The sequence below is a fragment of the Peromyscus californicus genome, unplaced genomic scaffold (genome assembly GCF_007827085.1).
Source record: "Peromyscus californicus insignis strain IS unplaced genomic scaffold, ASM782708v3 Scaffold_6__1_contigs__length_162567912, whole genome shotgun sequence".
In the NCBI taxonomy this organism is placed as follows: Eukaryota; Metazoa; Chordata; class Mammalia; order Rodentia; family Cricetidae; genus Peromyscus; species Peromyscus californicus.
The window spans coordinates 204,147-227,994 of record NW_026294584.1 but is presented as its reverse complement, the minus strand read 5'-3'; the positions used below and the strand labels follow the sequence as shown (position 1 = coordinate 227,994).

Sequence of the window (23,848 nt, the reverse complement as noted above, 5' to 3'; positions counted from 1 at the left end):
CCTTGAACTCACAGAGATCTGCCTGCCTCTGCCTCCCAAGTGCTAGGATTAAAGGTGTGCACCACCACCACCCAGCCAAGATTTACAGGATTCTTATACTTTCCCCAAATAGAGATATGCTATGTGAAACATAGGCATGTTAACTTCTGAATCATAGTACCCAGTATCAGAAATAACCAGCCATTAAATCTCAGGCATTTTATGATAAACCAGTCTAAAAAGGACACATTATATAAAATTTACCATGCTTGGGATATATAATTATTACAACATTGTACAAGCAGGAAATACATTGATATTTTGAGATTATATACATCCTAACTGCTTTCAAGAACTTGTTTTTAACCACAAACTTAAAAAAAGAAATCTGGGGCTGGCCACGGTAGCATATTTCTATCATCTCAGTCCTCAAGAGGCAAAGGAATCGTGAATTCATGGCTAACCTAAGCTACATAGTCCAAAAGGGCTACTGCCTCTGGGAGGAAAAACCTATTTTATGATATATACAAATTCTTGTACTTTTTGAAATAAATGATTCCCAGGCAAGGTCTCTAGTCCTGGGACTCTGCCTACCAAGGAAAGGGGCACTGACATAAAGACTTCCTGGGACAGACTCCACAAAGGAAAGAATCCCAGAGATCTCAGTGGGAAGTGCTCCAGACTTGAGATAGGGACTCAAACATTTGCCTGTCACAAGGAATCACTAATGTCTGTTTCCTTAAGTAGTTGGGTATTAGAATGATGAGACTGGAAATGAGTTTACACCGTAGGTTGAAACAGAAGGCAGTATATACAGAGTGCTTTTTAAATTAAGCAGTGAAGCAAAGAGAAAGGGGGAAAATATAGTAAGGAGAAGAAGAAACTTGCTTGACTTTGACGATAGTAGAGCCATGAATTTATTTATATATGAAGTGAAAGGGCCTGAGAAAGGGTAAGAGTGGAAGTGTCAGGACAGCAGGGATGACAGTGGATGGAGCAGGATACCGAGAAAGCTGAAAGGTTGGTATGTGGGATGCTTTAATGAAGAGGACCTTGAGTAAGCAGAAAGAATGTCCTACATGCACCCCATCATGTCATCTAACTCAAGCCACCTACATCTTTCCTTCCTTATTCACTGTAACCTCGAGGCATGGTTACCCTTGTTAACTGGTTTCCTTCTGTGTAGGTCTGGACTGCAATGTCATACCTTCTGAAGGTAGAACCAAACTTCTTGAAATAGGAAGGGCATTACCAGCCTTAGAATTCTTTGCAAATATGTTATAAATTGGAGTGCCTCAAAAATAGGTGAAAGTCATCCTAACTTCACTCAACTTGAAAGCTAAGTGTACATTACATAGTATTCTCAGAGGCTGGAGTTTTTAGTTTTTGCTTATTCAGAATATTTCCAGTGCAAGTGTTGTACTCTTGTATATTGAATATTCTTAGAAAGTGAATATTTATGTTTGTTAGTTTGTTGCAGAGGTCATTGAATTCATGTTCTGTGCTTGGGTTTCCTAATAGGAAGTACATGCTTGTGAGCCAAATTCACTGGTTTGTCCTGGTTTCTGTTAAGGAAAGATAACATTTAGGTTTTCAGTCTTGGGGCTGTATTTATTTCTTGCCTTTGTACTTACATGTAACTGCTAAAAACCAGAAGTTAAAATGTATAGCCACACTTCACCATCTTGTGTCATACTTGATTATTTTAGCTTTTTTTTTTTTTTTTTAAGATTTATTTATTTATTATGTATAATGTATCCCTGCAGGCCAGAAAGAGGGCACCAGATCTCATTACAGATGGTTGTGAGCCATCATGTGGTTGCTGGGAATTGAACTCAGGACCTTTGGAAGAGCAAGCAGTGCCCTTAACCTCTGAGCCATTTCTCCAGCCCTATTTTAGCTTTTTATTGTGGACATTTTCAACTCTGTGCCCAGATAGAGAAGGTAGTTCTGTTTCTCCTTCAAGATGACCGACATTCTGTTGTTTCTGTTTAGTCCATTATACCCCCACCCATCCTTACACTTTTTTCCTTTTGGGAGCATTTTAAAATAAATTAATATAACATCTCATTTTGTTCATAAATTCTTCAGTATCTACTTACCAAACGAGGACTAAAATCCCAAACCATTCAATAAGATCAAAATGACTTCCTGACTACTACCCAGCACAGGCTTAGTTCTCCCTAGATTTCTCAGAACTCTTCAATTCACACAGCTTGTTCAAGATGATGGTAAAGGAAGGACAGAGCATTGTGTTCATTGGACATGTCTCCTAAATCTTTCCTTCTGTAAGTTGGTGGATAGAGAAAAGTTCTCTAATAATCATTCAGTAGCGTTCAGGTTTTTTTGTGGGTTTTTTGTTGTTGTTGTTGTTTTGTTTTTCTTGTTTTTGTTTTGTTTTGTTTTGGTGGGTACATGGGGATTGTTGTTTCAAGACAGGGTTTCTCTGTGTAACAGCCCTGTCTGTCCTGGACCTCACTCTCTAGACCAGGCTGGCCTCAAACTCACAGAGATCCTCCTGCCTCTGCCTCCCAAGTGCTAGGATTAAAGGTGTGTGCCACCACCACCTAGCTGATTTGAAAGATTTTTACATTTCAATGCAGGAAACTTCTAAAACACACACCAAAAAAGGCATGAAGCAAAACAGCAGTTGTATTCTCATCACAATAGTCACACGCAGTGTTTCAAACATGTCTTGATATATTTATGAAAAAAAACGTCTATTAAAGAAGCAGCATTCAGTTCTAGTCATGAGAATTTGCTATATCCCATGGGTACAGACACAGCTTAGAGGATGAACTGACATGCCCATTGTGAAGATAATGAGACAAGAAGGCTGTGCCTAGAGGGGAGTTTTCCTATTTGTTCACTGTTTGCCTCTACAACATCCTATTGTTGATGTCTCAATGACTGTTGACCTACCACATAATTACCAAGTGCTGTAGAAGTCTTCAGTATGCCCTTACCATGCGATCATGTGCATGTTCACCTCTAAAGCACTTTAACAGTATTATAAATTAAACATTGCTCTCTTGTGCTCTTTATGCTGTGCATCTGGACAGAGGTCAGAACTGCAGCAGGTAAGAGTGATTGGTATTTCGTGTAGACAAGATGAAATACCAATGTTGTCATAAGTGCTGAGTACATATAACTTTGCTTAAGTGGTAATGATCTGGAAGAAAAAAACGAAAAAGATATTTCCATTCACAGCCCTAAGGAAATTGTAAGAACTTCACACCAAGAGCTATATTTTTCTATACATGACAGAAAACTCACATTCATCAAGAAGGAAATTGATTTTCTAGGCATATACATACTGTGATGGTTTTCTGAGGTGGGTTACTACTTCTCTACATTGCTTGATGGTTCTTTACATCGTACATGAAATCACTAACCTGTTATCAAGAAGTGCTTGCGCTTGACAAAGCCAGATGACCGGTTACCTTCAGTTCCAGGAAGAAGAAGCCTCTGAAGATTCCTAAGTTTGTGTGAAAAGACTTTTTTAAGAACAGTTTTCAAAACAAGAGGATTCTTTCTAGTTGATTGTGCAAAATACTTTTTCATAATTTTTCTTTCATGGAGTTTTTATGTCAGTGAAACCAGATATGCTCCTTGAAAAACAGCCTACCTCTGTGTCATATAGGACTCATGGATATTTGCAGGATCTGCAAATTGTAGCTGTAGCTTATTTTTTTCAGAGTCCTAATTTCTTTACTCTGAGCATTTTTAATCTAAATCTTGTTTAAAATGTGTTTCTAGATTGTAATATAATTGAAGTATTCAATTAAAAGAAAAGTTTTAACAGAGTATCCCAAGTCATAGACTGTATCTATCCCCAAAGAGTTGAGCAGTCATGGTACACTAACTCAGAAGGTAGCATTTAACATGGCTTAAGTTTTCGTACACACTGACACTATAAGAATCAGGCTTTGAATGCCAGCTACTCTCTCATGTAGATATCTATAGACCATTTGTAGATATTAGCTAAACTTCTGTGGTAGAAATGGCCTTTGGGAAATTTACAAAGTCATTAAAACAAGTCCTTACAAACCCTGTCTCCATCTGTGCTACAATGTGTGAATGATAGGGTCTGTTGTAACAGTTCTTTCCTCTTGAATGTAGCTATAGGGCCCCTTGGTCCTGATGTGTGCTGATCCAGTAACCCTCACAGCACTGTGGGTTCCATGTATCTGCTGAAGGAAGATGGCTGCTTAGTCCTACTCATTTTCTATACCACTTACACTTTGTTTTTGATTTTAAATGTAGACAGATAGTGTTTTAGTATCCAGTTACAGAAAGTTTAGTATGTATGACTCATACAGCTATTTATGCTTCCTGTTAGGCTGCATCTGATTGGCCACTGAATGGTTCTATATTTAAAAAATGATCTCCATAGAGTTTCTTTTCTTTTTTTTTTTAATTTACTATGGTATATATGACATTTAAATTTTTTGTTTTTAAGATCCAAGAAAACATTCTTGGCCAAAATCTCGGGGAAGCTACTGCCACTTTGTTCTATACAAGGAAAACAAAGACACCATGGATGCCATCAATGTATTGTCCAAATATTTACGGTTAGTGTCTCATTCTTGTTCTTACACAAAATCAGTAAAATAGGAATGTGTTCTCTCTTTCTATGCCAGTGGGGAAAAAAGCAGGAATCAGAGATCAGCAAGTGCCAAATGTGCTTCCTAATGGGAATGTTTGTGGGAAATAGATCAAAAAACTTTTTACCCCCATGCTAATAATTCAAGACAGGGTAATAAATAATTCACATACAATTAAGAGTTCCCAGTACAGCCAGGGAAAAATGAAATTTGAGCAAAGGGATGAAAATACAGCAAAGATCGTAGGTTCGGAGGGTAGGTGAATGCCATGATTTTTTTGTGTTTGTGGTTTTAGTAGATAGGAAGAGATGACTCAGCAGTTAAGACCACTGGTTGCTCTTCTATAGCATCCAGATTTCCTCTAGTTCCAAGGGATCTGACACCTTTTTCTGGTCTCCAGGGGCACGAGGTATGCTTGTGGTACATATATAAATATATGCAAGCAAACACTCATACACATAAAATTAAAAAAAATAAATTTTGAAAAGAAATGTCTGTGGATACCACAGAAAATTTGTATTCTATGGAAATTTAACTCAGTTTAAACATGGTTATACAGTGTATATGTTTTCCAGATGAGCAAAACAAAACACCACTAAATGACCTAAGTAGCAAAAGTAATAATTCTTTCCTAGTTCTGTAGCCTGGAAGTTCCAAGATCAGAATATGCAGTTTCTTTTCTTTTTTTTTTTTTAAAGATTTATTTATTTTTTTATGAACACAGTGTTCTCCCTGCACACATCCCTGCAGGCCAGAAGAGGGCACCAGATCTCATTACAGATGGTTGTGAGCCACCATGTAGTTGCTGGGAATTGAACTCAGGACCTTTGGAAGAGTAGCCAGTGCTCTTAACCTCTGAGCCATCTCTCCAGCCGTAGTTTATTTTCTTTTGTTTTCTTTTTTCTTTTTGTTTCTTTGTTTTTCAGACAGGGTCTCTAGCCCTGTCTTTCCTGGAACTCCCTATGAAGAGTCCACCAAGAAGCTACATTCTAACCTGGTCATCTCTTTAAAGGCCTTGTTTCCAAATATTATATTATGAGATGCTGGGAGTCATGAGATGCTGGGAGTCAAGGCTTCTACTTAGGAGTTTGAGGAAAACACAGGTTAGCCCTGAATACCACACCTAATTAAATATGATTTCACTTTTTTTACTAACTTCCAGAAAAAAAAGAGTCTATGGTATCTTGACCATGCTTCATTTTCAGGAGACTAGATAGTCCTCCTAAGGATGTTGACAGGTGGACATGGTTCCTCTGGGATGTACAGTTGGGATTTCTGGAACTATGTAAATATTCTTCTATGGAACTTTGTATATTTTTATATCAGAACTATCTAACCAGCTGGGTTGGGGTGGCACACACCTTTAATGCCAGCACTTGGGAGGCAGAGGCAGGTGGACCTCTGTAAGTTTGAGTCCAGCCTGGTCTACAGATCGAGTTCTAGGACACCAGGGTTACACAGAGAAACCCTGTCTTAAAAACACAAGAAAAAAAAAGAGCTATCCAGATCCCTGTTTTAGCATTTGGCTTTTTTTTTTTTTAATGCAGAGTTATAGATATATTTAAGGTCAAAATCACATTACTGTGACTTCTTGAAAACTAAAGATAGGAAATGTTCAGAGCGCTACATTGTATCTCTAGAATATTTTCCCATTTATTGTCACAGTTTTATGTAACTTAACAAATTGTTTCTGACTGTAGAAGTGTGTAGCTTTTGTTTTTTGTTACTGGTTAGCCAAGTCTGAAAACCAAGTGATTCCTTGACAGCCACCAAGGCTTGAAATCAAGCCCTGCTAAGAAGGCAGCTTTTGCTGCTTTAATTTGCATGTTCATTTAAATTTTCCTCAATAAAATCTTAATTAAAGTTTCTCCTTATTCTCCTAGTATGTTAGTACATGTATTTTGAAACAAGTTATTAGGAATGTGCTTTGGTTAACGTATGTTAATTTCAGAATACTTTGTTTCTGTCTCACCAGGGTAAAACCAAACATATTCTCATATATGGGAACCAAAGACAAAAGGGCCATCACAGTGCAGGAGATTGCTGTCCTCAAGTAAGTAGAGCTCCTCCCCAGATTGACACTGCAGAGGTCCTCGCACACCTTCAGAGCCTCAGGCTTGCTTTACAAAATTTACTGCTTTCAATTGTATACGATGTCTCTGCCTTAAAAATTTTTTAGACATCTTTATTGCATTTATTTATTTATGTATTATTTTGTATGTGTGTGTATGTACATATCTATACACACACCACAGCACGTTAGTGGAGGTCAAAGTACAAATGGAGACAGTAAGTTCTCTCCTACACTGTGTGGGTCCCTTGGACTGGACTCAGGCTGGCAGCAGATGCCTCTTTCTGCTGAGTCATCTTGCCAGCCCAGCTTCTACATTTTTGTAAATATTATTTTTCTACTTCATTTTTTCACCATGAATCTCTGTTTCTTAATCTTTTCAAACGTGTATTTTCTGAGTAATTTTAAAAAGCTGTTTGTGATATAGCCAAAAGAATAAGTGCGCTGGGGCTGGAGAGATGGCTCAGTGATTAAGAGCACTGGCTTCTGTTCCAGAGAACCTGGATTCAATTCCCAGCACTCACATGGCAACTCACAACTGTCTGTAACTCCAGTTCCAGGGGACCTGACATCCTCACACAGACATACATGCAAGCAAAACACTAGTGCACATTTAAAAAAGAGAGAATAAGTGCACCTTTCTCTCTTGTTTATTAAATATCAACATGTATTCTTTAATATTCACGTACAAAACAGTGAATAAGATATTTTGTTTATAACAGACATGCAGATGAAAAAGATGGTCTCTGCTTTTGAAAAAGTAATAGAACAGGACAGACAGATAAGTAGAACCCTGCTAGAGTGAGATGAGAACTGAACTAGGGGTATGCCTTAGTGAGTCTTGACTGTAAACCTGGGACTTACTATAAAGGCAGTCAGGGAAAGTTAGAACAGATAATAGGATGCTATGGTTTTAATATAAATGAGGGCATCTCATCTCTGCACTATGTGCTTTTTCACCTGGGAAAGTCTCTGTTGTGGTAACTGGTCCTGTTCATTATAAGATATTTAGCAGCCTCCCTGATCCCTGTCCTTTCCATACAACAAGCTCGTAATAAGTCCCTGCTGCTCATACAGTTGTGAAAATTAAAACCATCTCCAGACTTGTCAGATGTACCAGGGCAGTGTTGCCTCTGGTAGAGAACTAATGGCCTTGATTCTAGAAGGATGAAATGTTTCTTGCGGCCTGGGAGGACTTAAGTTGTTATTTCCAAACCAATGAAATAGCTTATGGAGATATTAGAAGGACTTATGAAACACAACACATTTACTACCTGGTAAGCAGTTTTGTGGGCATGTAGCAAGAAATAAAGCTTTCTTTGTACTCACTTCAGCGGCATATATGCTGAAATTGGAATCATACAGAAGAGATAGCATAACATCCATATAAGAAAGACAAATTTCTGGGGCATTTGTTATTTTTTTTGGTAAATAGATACTACAGAAGAGCATTAGGTTAAGCAAAACCACTGAGACTCAGAAAGACAAGTACTACACCCCTCCCCCATATGCAGACTCGGTTTTAAGTGTATTGGTGGTGGTGGGGGGGTGTCATGGGAGGGGAAGAAGAGATCTCAAGAGGGAAGAGAGAAAAAAAGAGTGTAAAGGAATATGTATGGCAAAAGATGGGGACTGTTTTTGGTTTTGTTTTTTGATGGGGACTGTTTTTGAGAAGATTTGGAATCATCAAGAATGGGGCAGGAGAGAAGGTGGAAGGGATGAATGAAAACAAAATAAAACAATACATATGTATGAAAATGATATAAGGAAACTCAATCACTTTGTATGCTAAACTTAAAAAGGGAAAAAGACAGGACAAACACAATAAAAGTAGATTAAGACTTATTAAGGAAGGAGGAGAGGGAGGAAAGGAGAAAGGGAAAAGGAAGGCAAGGAAAGAGAGTGGCTGAGGAGGGCAGGATACAGATGCTGAAGGACACACAGCTTATGTTGAGGACCATGTTACAACTGGCTGAATTCCAGTCCTTCTCTTCCTTGGCCTGAGGCAGTGGCACATTGTCATAGGGTACCTCTCCATCACGTTTACTGGGGGGGTGTGAAGATGTTGCTTTGTTTTGAACTTGGGGTGTGTGTGCTAATTTGAGGGTTAAAAACATTTTGGGTTAAAAACATAATTTAAAACCTGAGGCACTTCATCAGCCAGCAGGGGTCAGGCTTGACCAGGATACTGCTCTGCCCTCAGACCTTGTTCTCATTTTCCTGTTGACTTTGAGGAACTGCAGCAGACCATCTCAATGCTGCCCTTTTGAAAGCACTTTGCACTTACCTCTTGGATACAGACTACACCCTTCGTTTGCTTAATGGATCCGTGTGGTAGGCAGATTGGCCTTTCCTGTGAGAATTGGTGGACAGGATAAATCCATTCTGCCACACAGGGATTTTAATTATTGCTGGGTTGATCAGTCCTGGGATAAGCAGCATTTCTGTTCAGCTTCTTGCAACTCTGAGCTACTTGGTCATTTCAACAGGATCCCAAACTGTCTCATTCAGAAGGACTTGCTTCTTTTCCTGCCTGTTCCTGCCAGTCTCCTGTCTGAGCTTGGGCCAGGATTTCTCTGACTTTGTTTTTAAAGGCTTCTGTGTAGCAGGTTGGTTTGTTGGCCCTTATTGCTTAAAAACAAGATTGTCACATGAATTTACAACCAAAAGTACTTGATCTGCAGTCATCAAAATTGGTGAACAGTATTGCCAATGAGCACCTTCACCTTCAAGAACTAAATGTAGCTCTGGGCTTTTGCTGGATGGATGCAGAAATGGCTATCCATTGTGTATTCAGGGAAGAGATTATTCAATATAAAAAAAGTGAAATACCAGTATATCTTAGCATAATAAGCCTTAAGAGTGTTGCATTGTTGGGCATACTGGCACAGGCCAGTAATCCTAACACTCTATAGATTGAAACAGGAGAATAGCAAATTTGAAGCCAATCTGGGCTACACAGGGAGACCCTGACATTAAAAAAAAGAAAAGAAAAATTACACTAAGTAGTTGGGCATTAAAAAAAATCACTATTTGATTTCTTTTTTATTTACATGAAATGTTCAAAATGGGGAAATATGTAAACAAAAAGTACAGTAAAATTACAGGGACTACAGGGAAGGCTAGAGGACATGGAGTCAGTGCTGAGTGGATGAGGTTTCTTTTTTCAGGTGATGGAGACACACTGCACACATTGTAAGTATATACTAAAAACCCTGAAAACAGATAAAATGATGAATTTTATGTTTTTAAAGAAGGAGAAGGCCTGGCACTCACCTTTAATCTTTCCCCTCTTCCCCCCAGCATACACACACACACACACACACACAGGAACACATGCTCGGGAGGCAAGGCAGTCAGATTTCTATGAGACCAGCAAGGAAGGAAGGAAGGAAGGAAGGAAGGAAGGGAGGGAGGGAGGGAGGGAGGGAGGGAGGGAGGGAGGGAGGGAGGGAGGGAGGGAGGGAGGGAGGGAGGGAGGGAGGGAAGGAAGGAAGGAAGGAAGGAAGGAAGGAAGGAAGGAAGGAAGGAAGGAAGGAAGGAAGGAGAGAGACAGAAAAGGACAGAAAAGTCAGGCTCTTTTCTGGCACTAACAAGAAGCAGTCTCCAGAGGTCGCCAGGTCAGCCAGGCTGACAACTTAGTTCTTTTTTGCTCCTGTCTTTTGCTTTTGCTTACTTTTATTTTACTTTTTATTTTGCTCCTGTCTCTGAAATACTGTCACTTTCTCTAGGAGTGTCTACTGACTAAAGAGCTCCATCGGCTGGTCCTCACTACTTATGCTGACCATGTGCTTTTTTGGAGTCTTTGTGATATATGCCTTTGACTTTCAACATTCTCCCTCTACATCTCAATTCAAGGGCCTTTTTCTGCTGGGCCTGCTGTGACTTAGCTGCTGGAACACACCTGCTCCCCTGCTTGAGGTGGCCCTGGTTTATATGAGGTCCTATGCAGGCACAGGAAATAGGAGAACTGGGTGTACAAGTTTTATTAATTTCCTGACTTTGATGGCTGTCTTCTACCTTTTCTATTAATGGAGTGGCAACTTTTTTTTTTTTTAACTTAGTAAGGCTGGAGGTGTGAAGCCCTGGGGTTAGTACCCAGCACTAACCAAAAGTGGAAGAGGGTGTTAAGCAATGAAAAGCTTGTCATTCTGCTTCCTTACAAATGAAATGAAATAAACAGGCTGATGTCGAGTACATCAAGGGGTTGGTTGTCTTCAGAGAGTATTAAGAATTTCAGGAGAGCAGGATGGTGGTAGCACATGCCTTTAATCCCAGTACTACGAAGCAAAGGCAGAGGGATCTCTGTGAGTTCAAGACCAGCCTGGTCTACAGAGCGAGTTCCACGACAGCCAGGGCTGTTACACAAAGAAACCCTGTCTCGAAAAAGAAAAAGAAAAAGAAAAGAATTTCAGGAGAGCTAAGAACAGCTTAAGGGTAGAATGCTTGTCTGGCATGTATGAAGCCGTAGCTCAATTCCCAGCAATGAAATAAAAAGAATTCCAGGAACTCAGATGTTATATAGGTGATTTTTTTTTAAAAAAAAATGTGTTTTATTTTTATGTGCATGAATGTTTTATCAGCTTCTGTGTATGTGCACTATATGCATACCTGGTACCTGTGGAAGTCAGAAGAGGGGTCAAATCTTCTGGAACTGAAGTTATGGATGGTTTTGAGCCACTATGTGGGTGTTGAGAATCAAACCTGAGTCCTCTACAATGGTTAAGAGCATCAAACAAGTGCTCTTAACCATTGAGCCATCTCTCTAGCCCAAGGTGAAATAAAGTTTTATTTTTAATTGTGTGTGTGCCTGTGTGGGGATACCTTCAGAGGCCAGAAGATGGCGTCAGATTCCCTAGAGCTAGAAGGGTTTTTTTGGTTTTGGAGGTTTGTAGATGTAACCATCTTATTAAATAAGAAACACAGAACCAATTGCAGAGTTAAAAGCCCAAGAGGTCAGAGCAATAGCTAAGAGCTAAAAACCCTTTCTTACCCTTCACTGCCGCTGCTATCTCTCCTCTCAGCAAGAGACCTACTTCCTGTGTGTTTGTCCTTTTCATTGACTTTCTGTTCTGCCTTCTCATTGGTTGTAAACCCAACCGCATGACCTCCTCGTCACTGCCTGTCTGTACAGACCTCCAGGTCTTCTATGGTTGGTATTGAGATTAAAGGCGTGTGTCCCCATGCTGGCTGTATCTTTGAACACACAGAGATCTGCCTAGCTCTGCTTCCCAAGTGCTGGGATTAAAGGTGTGTGCCACCACCGCCCAGCTTCTGCTATGGCTACAAATAAAATCACATTTCAGTACAAATAAAATCTCACCATAGGGCCGGGCGGTGGTGGTGGTGGCGGCGGCGGCGGCGGCGGCGGCGGCGGCGGCGGCGGCGGCGGCGGCGGCGGCGGCGGCGGCGGCGGCGGCGGCGGCGCACGCCTTTAATCCCAGCACTCGGGAGGCAGAGCCAGGCGGATCTCTGTGAGTTCGAGGCCAGCCTGGTCTCCAAAGCGAGTTCCAGGAAAGGCGCAAAGCTACACAGAGAAACCCTGTCTCGAAAAAACCAAAAAAAAAAAAAAAAAAAAAAAAAAATCACCATAGGGGTTTTTTTTGTTTTTTGAGACAGAGTATCTCCGTGTAGTTTTGGTGCCTGTCCTGGATCTCACTCTGTAGACAAGACTGGCCTTGAACTCACAAAGATCCTCCTCGCTCTGCCTCCTGAGTGCTGGGATTAAAGGCGTGCGCCACCACTGCCCAGAGAGTTGCAGCCTAGTGTGGGTACTGAGAAACAAACTCAGGTTGTGGAAGAGCAACAAGTGCTCTTAATTGCTGAGCTGTGTCTCTGGCTCTATATAGGTGAATTCTATAAATTTACATAGCTTCACTTTGTGTGTGTGTGTGTGTGTGTGTGTGTGTGTGTGTGTGTGTGTGTGTGTAGACCAAGATTGCCCAATTAGTTTTCCCCATGTGATAGGACTTGAGAGGCCTGTAGAACAGTTCCATGATTTAGAACTTTGGGACAGAATTCAGCCTCTCAGTTGCTGAGGTCCACACCTAGACCTCCCCAGCCCTATATTCATAGACATAAATATACACATGTACACACATGTACACATAAATATACAATATGTACACATAAACGTAAATATACTGGAAGCCACTGGCAGACTCAAGCCAACCTCAACACCTTGCCTTTGCTACAGGACAAAGTAGCTGTCTTTTCAAAGGAAACATGGACATAGGAAAAATTAAAACCATATTCTTAGGCACCGTGATGTGTTATGTGGCATTGTTTCTTTTTTCTTTCTTTCTTTCTTTCTTTTTTTTTTTTTTTTTTAGATTTATTATGTATACAATGTTCTGTCTGCTGCACCAGGTCTCATTGTAGATGGTTGTGAGCCACCGTGAGGTTGCTGGGAATTGAACTCTGGACCTCTGGAAGAGCAGCCATCTTAACCACTTAACCGCTGAGCCATCTCTCCAGCCCATGGCATTGTTTCTAATAATTGAAAATTGAAAACAACTAGTTCATGACCCAAATTAGAGAGAATCTTAAAGACAATTAATAGTTAAATAAATAAATTGGATTCTTGGAGCCCAGATGGTAGAAAAAAGGGACCTAAAGTTCATCTTGTATTCAAGAAAATCCAAAGATACATATGGAAGCATTCAAGGTGAAAATATAAAGTGACTGGCATTGGGGGGTGGGGGTGAGAACACTGGCAAGTACCTTTGATCTTTATATTGTACTTTGGAAAGTATCTTTTTGGTTTTGGATGTTGTTTATTTGTCTTTAGGGAGGATCTCACTATGTAACCTTGGCTGACCAGGACTGGCTGTATAGACCAGGATGGCCTCTCTATGGCCTTTACAGGATTTTGGGGGGTTTTGTTTATTTGTTTGCTTAGATTCATCTTGTTTTATGTATGAGTATTTTGCCTACATATGCACCATGTGCAGGTTTGGTGCCTGTGGATGTCAGAAGAGAGCTTCAGATATAGAATGAGAGTTACAGGTGGTTATAAAACACCATGTGGATGCTGGGAATCAAACCCAGGTCCTCTGTAAGAACAGCAAGTGCTCTTACATGCTGAACCATCACTCCAGCCTCCCTTATATATTTTCAAAATAAAAATAAAAATGAGCATTTTCAAAATTTTAATATATCAAGAACAGCCCCTTAACATGAAACCTTCTGAAATGAACATCTTTTCTTGAGAGAGTTGTATTAATCTCAATCTTACTTCAAAACTTTCCAGGCCAAGAGGCTAGAGAGACAGTTCAGCAGTAAAGAATGTATACTGCTCTTGCAGTGGACCTGAGTTTGATTGCCAGCACCCACATTGGGTAATTTTTGATCTCCTGTAACTCTGGCTCTAGGGAGATCCAATGACTCTGCCCTCAGGAGTACCTGCATTTATTTACACATACAAACACACTTACACATAATTAAAAATAAATATTTAAAAAGAAAGAAAGTGTTAACATCAACTGCAAGTGGGGAGAGTTATGGGGATAAAGAAAGAGCAAAGACTTTTCAGTATAGTATTTGCTTTTCTACATAGATTTCCTGTTGAGGAAGACAAACACTTTCTAATGAAACAATCGTAACAGCATGGGAACACTTGTGTACAATGATAGCAGGACACAGGTTTGTATGATTCTAGCTATACACATCTTCAATGTGTTTTTTAAAAGAATGAGGAAATACAGAGACCTAATACTTTTTTCAAGGGATGAACCAATTAATTTTCTTTCTTATTATTTTTGTGTTTTCTAAGGTTGTCTTTTAGTTATGAGTTTACAATATTTTTCTTACTGGCCCAATTATGGCTAATCTTTTCTTAAATGTTAGAGACCACTCTCTACAGTCCTGTGGGATTGCTGTCTGCCACCATCCCCTTTGTTACCCTCTGTGCACAGAAAGTAGCATCCTGTACATCTTATGTTTCCATTGGTGTTTAAGCCCCATTGTTCCAGTACTGTTATGCACAAGAGTAATTCAAGGGGGAAGGACAAGTGCACCTTGTTACCTTCTGCAGTCTTTCTAATGGTCACAGCCTTGGTGTGCCCTTGTTTTCTGCAGGATCTCACGATCCTTTCTCTGCTCCTGTTTTCTTTAAAGAATAAGTGCACAAAGACTCGCCCACCTGAATAAGTGCTTGATGAACTTCAAGTTGGGTAATTTCAGCTATCAGAAAACTCCTCTGAAATTGGGAGAGCTTCAAGGAAATCACTTCACTGTTGTTCTCAGGTAAAGTACTGCAGGTAGGAGTACAGATAGGAGACCTGGGGCTGTCTATCTGGGTCTCCATGGTCTGTTTCTATATGTGTTGATAGGGTAGAGGATAGCTGGTATAGATGGAAGGGCTGGCTGGGAGAACAAGGACTGTAGGAGCGGGGAACAAATACTGTGTAGCATTTCTCCTGATAAATGGTCTTTATCCCTCCCTCAAAAGCTTCCTATAGCCTTCAGAAACACTGTTCTTCAGATCCAGTTTTGAAAGATAAAGAGCCTGTGATTTAATCATACACCCCCACCCCCACCCCACCCCACCCCCCACCACCACCACCACCACCACCACCACCACCCCCCCCCCACCACCACCACCCCCACCCCCCCACCCCCCCGTTTTCCAAGACAGGGTTTCTCTGTGTAGTTTTGTGCCTTTCCTGGAACTCACTTTGTAGACCAGGCTGGCCTTGAACTCACAAAGATCCACCTGGCTCTGCCTCCTGAGTGCTGGGATTAAAGGTGTGCACCACCACCGCCCAGCCTAATTCTTATGAGGTGCCTAGAATGGACACATTCAGAGAAAGATTAGGTTACTTTGGGAGAGAGTTATTTGTTGGCATAAGTTTCAGTTTGGGATCAAGCATAGTTGCATATGCCTGTAATCCCAGACTCAGAGGCAAAGGCAGAAGATCACATGACTCCTTCAAGGTAAACCTGGATTACATGGTTTGCAGACTGGCCAGGGGCTATATAGCAAGACATGCAGAATAATAAATACATTTCATTGGGGGAAGTGGACAAGTTTGGGGACTACATAGTGCGAGAAGCCGCACCACATTGCACATGTGCTCCATCTTACAATAATTTGCACTTAAAACTGATTAAAATGGGCCGGGCGGTGGTGGCGCACGCCTTTAATCCCAGCACTCGGGAGGCAGAGCCAGGCGGATCTCTGTGAGTTCGAGGCCAGCCTGGGCTACCAAGTGAGTCCCAGGAAAGGCGCAAAGCTGCACAGAGAAACCCTGTCTCGAAAAACCAAAAAAAAAAAAAAAACTGATTAAAATGAGCTGGTCAGTGGTGGTTCATGCACAGGGGCAGGGGAATTTCTCTGAGTTCAAGGCCAGTCTGGTCGACAACACAAGTTTCAGGACAGCCAGGACTACACTGAGAGACCCTATCTCAAAAAAAAAAAAAAAAGCTGATTAACAAATCAGCAGAGTCCTCAGGAGGCATAGAAAAGATTGCAAAGGTAAGATACAGAAGCCACTGTTAGGTGTGCATCATAAAATGAGTTTGACTGTCTATTTTTTTCCTCTGAATAATTTGGGTCCTTGCAGGAATATAACAGGAACTGATGAGCAAGTACAGCAGGCCATGCAATCTCTGAAGGAGACTGGCTTCATTAACTACTATGGCATGCAAAGATTTGGGACCACAGCTGTCCCTACGTACCAAGTTGGAAGGTATGTATTTGATTTTCTAACTTTTATCTTTTTATTTTTTGGAGTTTTGTTTTGTTTTGTTTTGTTTTGTCTTGTTTTTTGAGACATTATCTCAGTATGTAGCTCTGGGTGTCTTGGAACTCACTGTGTAGACCAGGCTGGCCTTGAACTTACAGAGATCTGTCTGCCTGCCTCTGCCTATGGAGTACTTTGATGATTTATATAGAAGACGACTCAAAAAGTTTTTGTTAATTGAAAGGTTTGTATTTAATTTTGTAATTTCTATCTAAAGGATACCTCTCATAAAAGAAATAAAATTTTTGTTAATGGTATGTTGATTCTTTCAGGATTCTGTCATGTTTAGGGCAAATGAACAGCTGATCCATAGGCTCTTTGTAAGATTTATTCTATTTCAGTTAATGCACACAACAGTGTAACAGTGTGTTTTCTTTAAAAAAAAAAAAGAGGAAGAAAGAAAGAAATGAGGTCTGGAGAGACAGGCAACTCAGTAAAGTGCTTACTACACAAGCATGAGGTCGTAGGTTCAGATCCCCAGCACTGCACAGAAGCGGGTGTGATAGAACACACAGGTAGAGACAAGTGGATCCCTCGATCTCTCTGGCCAATGAGACTAGCCTAGTCAGTGAAAAATGGTCTGAAAAAATAAGGTGGAGAGCCACTGAGGAAGGTCTCTAGCCTCTAGAGGCACGTATATAACACATATATAACACACAGTTGAAGATGTGACCTAAATATTAAATTTAACCTCCCATTCCTCACTGCCCTTCTGGGAAGGGTCTCTTTTAGGTTTTTTTGGGGGGGAGTTGTTTGTTTTTCTTTTTGATTTTTTGAGACTGGGTTTCTCTGTGTAGTCCCTGCTGTCCTAGAACTCACTCTGTATACCAGACTGACCTCAAACTCAGAGATCAGCTTGCCTCTGCCTCCTAAGTGCTGGGACTAAAGGAGTGCGCCACCACTCCTGGCATCTCTTTTACTTTTCAGCAGGTAAGTGGCCAGCCATAAAAAGCTGGGTAACACAGGCCCAGAGTACCCAGACCCAAGGCATGCACACTATGATCTCTCAACACACAAGTTCCAGTTGATTAATTTTTCATCTGCCCTGCCCCCACCCTTTCAAGAAAACCCTAGAAGATACCATTAGTAATGTAGAATTTAAGAGCTTGGTTCACACTTAGGTAATTGGAAAGCCCTCCAGAGTAAAAATTATTACAGTAGGTCTCACCAATAAATGAGATTGGTTTTGTAAACATACTTTGGGAATCCAGCTGTCCAGAAGGGATTGCCACATAAAGTAACTAATTATATGGAAGTTAGAGTGATGGTAGCTTCACTGAATGCTATCTAAGAACACTTGTTCTTCCTTCTGTTTCAGCAAGTACAGAGGTTGCGCTTCAGGAGGGCTCCCAAGCACACTAATTAAATAGTTGACACAAGAGTTTTCTCTCATCCAGCTTTTCAGTATCAAGTTGTATTTGCTTATATGATTTTACAAGGACCGAGGGATTGGTCTGCTGTGTGGCAGCTCCTGTGCCTCTCTCAGGCAGTATTGTAAAGTGAGGCTTGAGTTCTGAGCCTCAAACTACTCCTCTGTAAAGTGGAACTAATACCAACTTCACAGAAGGCTGAGAATGAAGATGGTGTTTATGCAGCACCTATTTCTATGCTTAAAATATACTAAGTAATTAATAAATAGAAATCTTTCTAAATTAAGGCCAGACAGGCACAGTGGAGTCCAGTCCTGGGCAGCTGATTAGGACTGTGAAAGACCAGGCCAGCAGCATAGAATGATCTGCTAATTTAGAACAAGAACAAGAGGAAAGTTTAGGGCTAGAATGTGGCTCAGCTAATAGAGTGTTTACCTTCCATACATGAAGCCCTAGACTAGACCATCACTGATGAAGGAAAAGCCACTACAGTAACCAATAGAAAATACGGATTAGCATAATATAGATGCTGATTGTTGTGGCACAGAACATTTAAGGAAGGTTTCTATCAGCCTATGTATTTTTAATTAACTTAGCAGAAGCACAGCCATGTTACCCTATAGTTTTGTATCCCAAAGAAAATTACTGCAAATAATTGCTCAGTAAAGTGGTGTCAGATTTACTCAGAAAGAGAAGTTGCATAATATGCCCAAAGACCAATACAAGTTAGTTCAGAGTTCCAAACAATTTATTTTCACAATGTCAGACTATTCCCTACCTTCATAGAATTTACTGTATCACTATAAGGTTTCCTAAGGGGAAATGCCAAATCTCAATATATAATTAAACAGAAGATGGATCCAGAATATATAAAAACAAATGAAAAACTCTTACACCTCATAGCAAAGGGACAATCCAAACTTTTTTTAATGTTTTTTCTTGGCATATATTAATTACATACTCTAATTGTTTTCATTATTTTCATATGTATATATTCAATCATATTGTTCCCCCCTCCCCACTCTAATTGCCTGCTTCTTCCCAGCTTTCTCCACATTTACTTACATGTATTCTAAATGTGTCCCATTGAGGTCCATTAGAGTTGTTTACAGAAGCATGGACAACTTATCACTGAAGAAAATGTGCCCTCCGTTCTATGACAGGGTATTAACAGGACCAGTTTTCTGGGAATCTTGTGTGAGTAGTCACAGCTGCTGTGAGTTCAAAGTGCAATAGTCATGTGATACTCAGAAGTCAGCTCCTTCCCCACTCCATCCTCCAGCTTCTACATTCTTTCCACTCCCTTTTCTTCTGGTGCCCCTGCTCTTTGGAGGAGATGAAATAATGTCCCATTTATGACTGGGCATTCAGAAACTGAATCCAGGTCTTCTGCAGAGTGTATATCTGCTTGTGGGTTTGTGCATGTTGAATATAATGCACATAGAGGCCAGAAGAGGGCAGCAGATCCACTGGAGTTACAGGCAGCTGTGAGTTGCTGGGAACCAAACTCAGGTCCTCTGCAAGAGCACTACTCACTCTTAGTAAATGAACCATCCTTCTAGCCTCAGAGACGCTTTCTATGGCAGATAGTGGTCACGGAAGTCTGTGTCATAGTTTTCCTACATACTTTTTAAATTTAGTGAATTCATAAGTGTTTCTTCTTGCCTTCTCAACAGTTGAGCATACAAAGCTTATCTTATGCAAGGTTAAGTAAGTAAATACTGTTTTAATTCTAGAGCTATTCTGCAGAATTCCTGGACAGAAGTCATGGATTTAATACTGAAGCCCCGTTCTGGAGGTGAGAAAAAAATTTGTGTTAAAATAAAATGCATAGGGTGTATAGCTAGATATTCATGGAAACACTTTAAGTAAAAGTAACTGCAGGTTGTTGTTTTAAAGTTCTTGTTTTGGTTTTTCTTTTATATTCTTGCTCCTTATTCATCCAATTTATTCATGCAAGTTTAAATATAAGTTTATTTCTCTTCAGTTACTACAAATTCTCTGAATTTATAGGAAACTTATATGTATGATCATTTTTCTAAAGCATAGTATAATGACTAAATTTTTTCCAGGAAATATCTCTAAAACTATACTGTAAAAAGGGGATTTAACTGATAGTTTATAAATTGTCAAATTTATATTTATACTCACTTTAGGTAACTGTTCATATTTGAGCTAAAAAAAAAAAAAACTTTTTCATTTTAAAGCAAACAGTACGGGGCAAAGAGAAGGTGAAACCTCCTTAGCTGAGGTGATGGTGAACAGTAGCTCTTGCTGTTTACAGAGCCAAAGAGAAGTAATCTCTTTGGGGGTTCCATGTTTTTGCTTTTGAGCGACTGTGAGCTTCTTTATTACACATGAATGTTTTCCCAGTTTTATGTTCCCTATGAATCATGTTAAGTGATGCACATTTTTCTGTTGGACAAGTTTGATGGTAGCTTTTCTGTTCCTACAGCTGAAAAGGGGTACTTGGTGAAATGCAGAGAAGAATGGGCCAAGACCAAAGATCCAGCCTCTGCCCTCAAAAAACTACCTGTCAAAAGGTGTGTGGAAGGTCAGCTGCTTCGAGGACTTTCAAAATATGGAATGAAGAATATAGTCTCTGCATTTGGCATAGTGAGTGCAATTTGTGAATCAGGAACTGACTCAAGGTGGCTAATGCTTTTTAAAAATGAACTGAAAAATTTTTGAAACAACAGCAAATAAGAATCCTTTAGTAGTCTTAAAAGGAATTTACTTGAGTATGCCTCATTCTGACCCTGAAAGATGATGTGTGAGAAATGCTGGTGGTGTTTATTAACATTGGAGGTTCAAGAAAGTATCTATGGAAAATATAATTGTCAATTGAATTTAATATAATTGAATGGGATTTGACCAATTTAGAAGCCAATGTACAGTCGCTTCTTTTAAAATTTATTTTGTGTTTGTGTCTATGCATGTACTTGAGCACACAGGTAGGGATCAGGACATTTGAGAGTTCATTCTCTCTTTATGTTATGTCTGTCCCCAGAGATCAAACTCAGGTAGTCAGGCTTGGCACAAGTGCCTTTGCCTGCTGAGCCGTTGGTCTGACCCCCATCGTCCAGTCATTTCTCGGTCATCATCTTCATTGGAGCTTTAAACTACCTAAGGAAGAGAGTTCAACAGGAAGTAGCTAAGTAGTTGCCTGTTAGTGTGTTTTTAATCAAGGACACCATATTGGCAAGCATAGTCTATGTGTGTGTATAATACAGGACACTTTGAAGTACCTTCCTACCGAGCTGCATCCCAGCCCCACAATCAGATTTGAAGTCTGAGTTTCTTGTGTTAGGATTACCATTAAATGAGCAAAATATCTGGGAAAATGGCACTTTAAATGTTCAGAATTGTTTCTTTACCTACTTCTCCCTTCTCTGCAGATACCAAGAAATAATCGCTTAATGTATATCCATAGTTATCAAAGCTATGTGTGGAATAACATGGTGAGCAAAAGGATAGAAGACTACGGGCTGAAACCTGTCCCAGGGGACCTTGTTCTCAAAGGAGGTAAAATGGTCATTGTCATTCAGCCAGATTAGGACTCAGATATTTTATAGCAGTGTTTTAGAAATCCAGCATGGCTACTAGTTAAGAAAGAGATGTGTAGTAAGTGGGAGATGGAAAGGCCACATGAACTCAGGCTGATAGTTTTTATCACCAATAAAAAAAAAGTATGTGTTTTGGGTAAGCAGCTAAGTCTGGGCCTCCATTCTGGGCCTCCAGCTAGTGTAGCAGAATAAACTGTGGGCCAGTATTGGCTAAAAGTCCTTTACAATTGTTAATATGGGTCTTCAAAATATCTATATTTATGGATGTGTCTCAGCGTTTCATTGTGTCATCAGGCAGTTTTAAAGAGATTCTTCAGGAGAGCACCAGACCAGAGCTGACTTTACTGAACATAATCAAATGGTCTGAAACGTTAGCGTAAGAAATGTTAATGTGGGTCTAAAGCTATGACTCAGTTGTAAAGAGCACTAGCTGTTCTTCCAGAGGAGCCAGGTTCGATCCCCAGCACTTACATGGTGGCTCACAACTGTCTATAACTGCATTTCCAGGGGATCCAACACCCTTTTCTGGCCTCTGGGGATACTGCCCACACATGGTGCACAGACATACATGCAGGCAAAACATCCATACACACAAAATAATAAAATAATTTTAAAATAAAGAAATGCTAATATTCTGTCCTATGAAATGTTTACTGTGTTTCCAGTCTTACACTAGACACTTTGCCTGCATTGCTCTGTTGCAGTACTACTGGTAAGTATTCTGGTTTGTGCAAGATTTAGCACCTGCTCAGGGTTCCAGCTAATTAGAAAAGGAGGGATTCTAAGATTCCTGGGCCTTTGCACCTGGACATCTTGTTCTTTCAACTCACTGAGAAATATAAAATCTTACGAGCCTGAATTCATGACAATGCTTTTTCTTTTTTTCTTTTTTTTTTTTTTAAGATTTATTTATTTATTATTTATACAGCATGTATGACTGCAGGCCAGAAGAGGGCACCAGATCTCATTACAGATGGTTATGAGCCACCATGTGGTTGCTGGGAATTGAACTCAGGACCTCTGGAAGAACAGTCAGTGCTCTTAACCTCTGAGCCATCTCTCCAGCCCCTTCTTTTTTTTTTTTTTTTTTTTTTTTTTTAGTAACTTACTTATTTTTATTTTATGTGCATTGGTGTTCTGCCTGTATGCATGTCTGTGTGAGGGTGTCAGATCTTGTAGTTACAGACAGTTGTTAGCTGCCATGTGGGTACTGGGAACTGAACTCATGACCTCTGGAAGAGCAGTCAATGCTCTTTACCGCTGAGCCATCTCTCCAGTCCCCAACAATGCTTTTTCTTAACCTGATATTTACTTGTGGGATTTTGCAGCCACAGCCACCTACATTGAGGAAGAGGATGTTAATAATTACTCCATTCATGATGTGGTGATGCCCCTGCCTGGTTTTGATGTTATCTACCCCAAACATAAAAGTAAGTTCCATGTTTGAGCCAACTGTTTAAAACAAGTGTAACATGATTAAGCTGTCAGTAGCCAAGAATGAAGCAGGGGAAAATCAGTATTTGAAACATAATCTTAAAGCTTTCTTTAATAGAGATTTAGCCTTCAAAAACCTATAAACAGCCGAGTGTGATGGCTAATCCCAGCAGAGGCTGACAGATCTATGTGAGTTCAAGTCTAGCCTGGTCTATAAGCAAGTTCCCAAGCCACCAGGGCTACATAGAGAGCCCTATATAAAAGTTTATATGTGTGTATAACAAATATATTAAAATAAATTTATTAAAAATAAATATTAGTATATCATATATACTTTAATTATTTATGTAATGTATATATTATATGTATGTGCACACACATATAATATATGCATATATACACATTACATACACACACACACACACACACACACACACACACACACACACACACACACACACACACACATGATGGTCTCCTGGAAAGGAATGTATTCAGGAGGATAAATTAAATTAGAAGCTATCCCACTGTAGTGTTATGGACTGTGATCATTGGAGGGTTGCCTCAGCCTATAAGCTGGATGGCAAACTGAGAAAAGGAAATTAGAATCCTCTGCATTACTTCCCATTCTCCAGACTTTTTGTCATTATTTCTGAATGGTTTTGAGCAGTTTCAAAGAACTGACCCAACACTTAGCCAGCACTGGCCTGTGGATAGTATTTTTCTGTTAAAATCGTTTTTCATGGTTAAAGGGCCAGAGTTCTACATACTAATATTACATTCCTTGAATTTGTTTAAGTTAGAAAATGATTAGGAGCTGGGTGGTGGTGGTGCGAGTCTATAATCCCAGCACTTGGGAGGCAGAGTCAGACAAATCTCTGAATTCCAGGACAGCCAAGGCTGTTACACAGAGAAACCCTGTCTCAAAGAACCAAAAAGAAAAGAAAAGAAAATGATTAGGAAGCCAAGCAGTGGTGATGAATCCCTTTAGTCCCCACACTCTAGAACCAGAGGCAGGCAGATCTCTATGAGTTCAAGGCCAGCCTGGTTTACAGATTGAGAACCAGACAGCCAA

General features: G+C 40.1%; 1 protein-coding gene across 3 annotated transcripts in view; it reads left to right on the top strand.

Annotated features, from left to right (window-relative positions):
* LOC128098862 (pseudouridylate synthase 7 homolog) overlaps nt 1–23,848 on the top strand; it is a 58,685-nt gene that overhangs the window by 16,446 nt on the left and 18,391 nt on the right. For 2 of the 3 annotated variants that reach the window (XM_052720341.1, XM_052720342.1), the window contains exons 6-14: nt 3,042–3,059; nt 4,442–4,553; nt 6,562–6,639; nt 14,776–14,904; nt 16,224–16,349; nt 19,510–19,571; nt 20,229–20,389; nt 21,172–21,298; nt 22,668–22,769. In XM_052720341.1, the coding sequence (XP_052576301.1) occupies nt 3,042–3,059; nt 4,442–4,553; nt 6,562–6,639; nt 14,776–14,904; nt 16,224–16,349; nt 19,510–19,571; nt 20,229–20,389; nt 21,172–21,298; nt 22,668–22,769 (915 nt within the window). The remainder of the gene's footprint in view (nt 1–3,041; nt 3,060–4,441; nt 4,554–6,561; nt 6,640–14,775; nt 14,905–16,223; nt 16,350–19,509; nt 19,572–20,228; nt 20,390–21,171; nt 21,299–22,667; nt 22,770–23,848) is intronic. The other variant, XM_052720344.1, reaches the window with a different exon arrangement.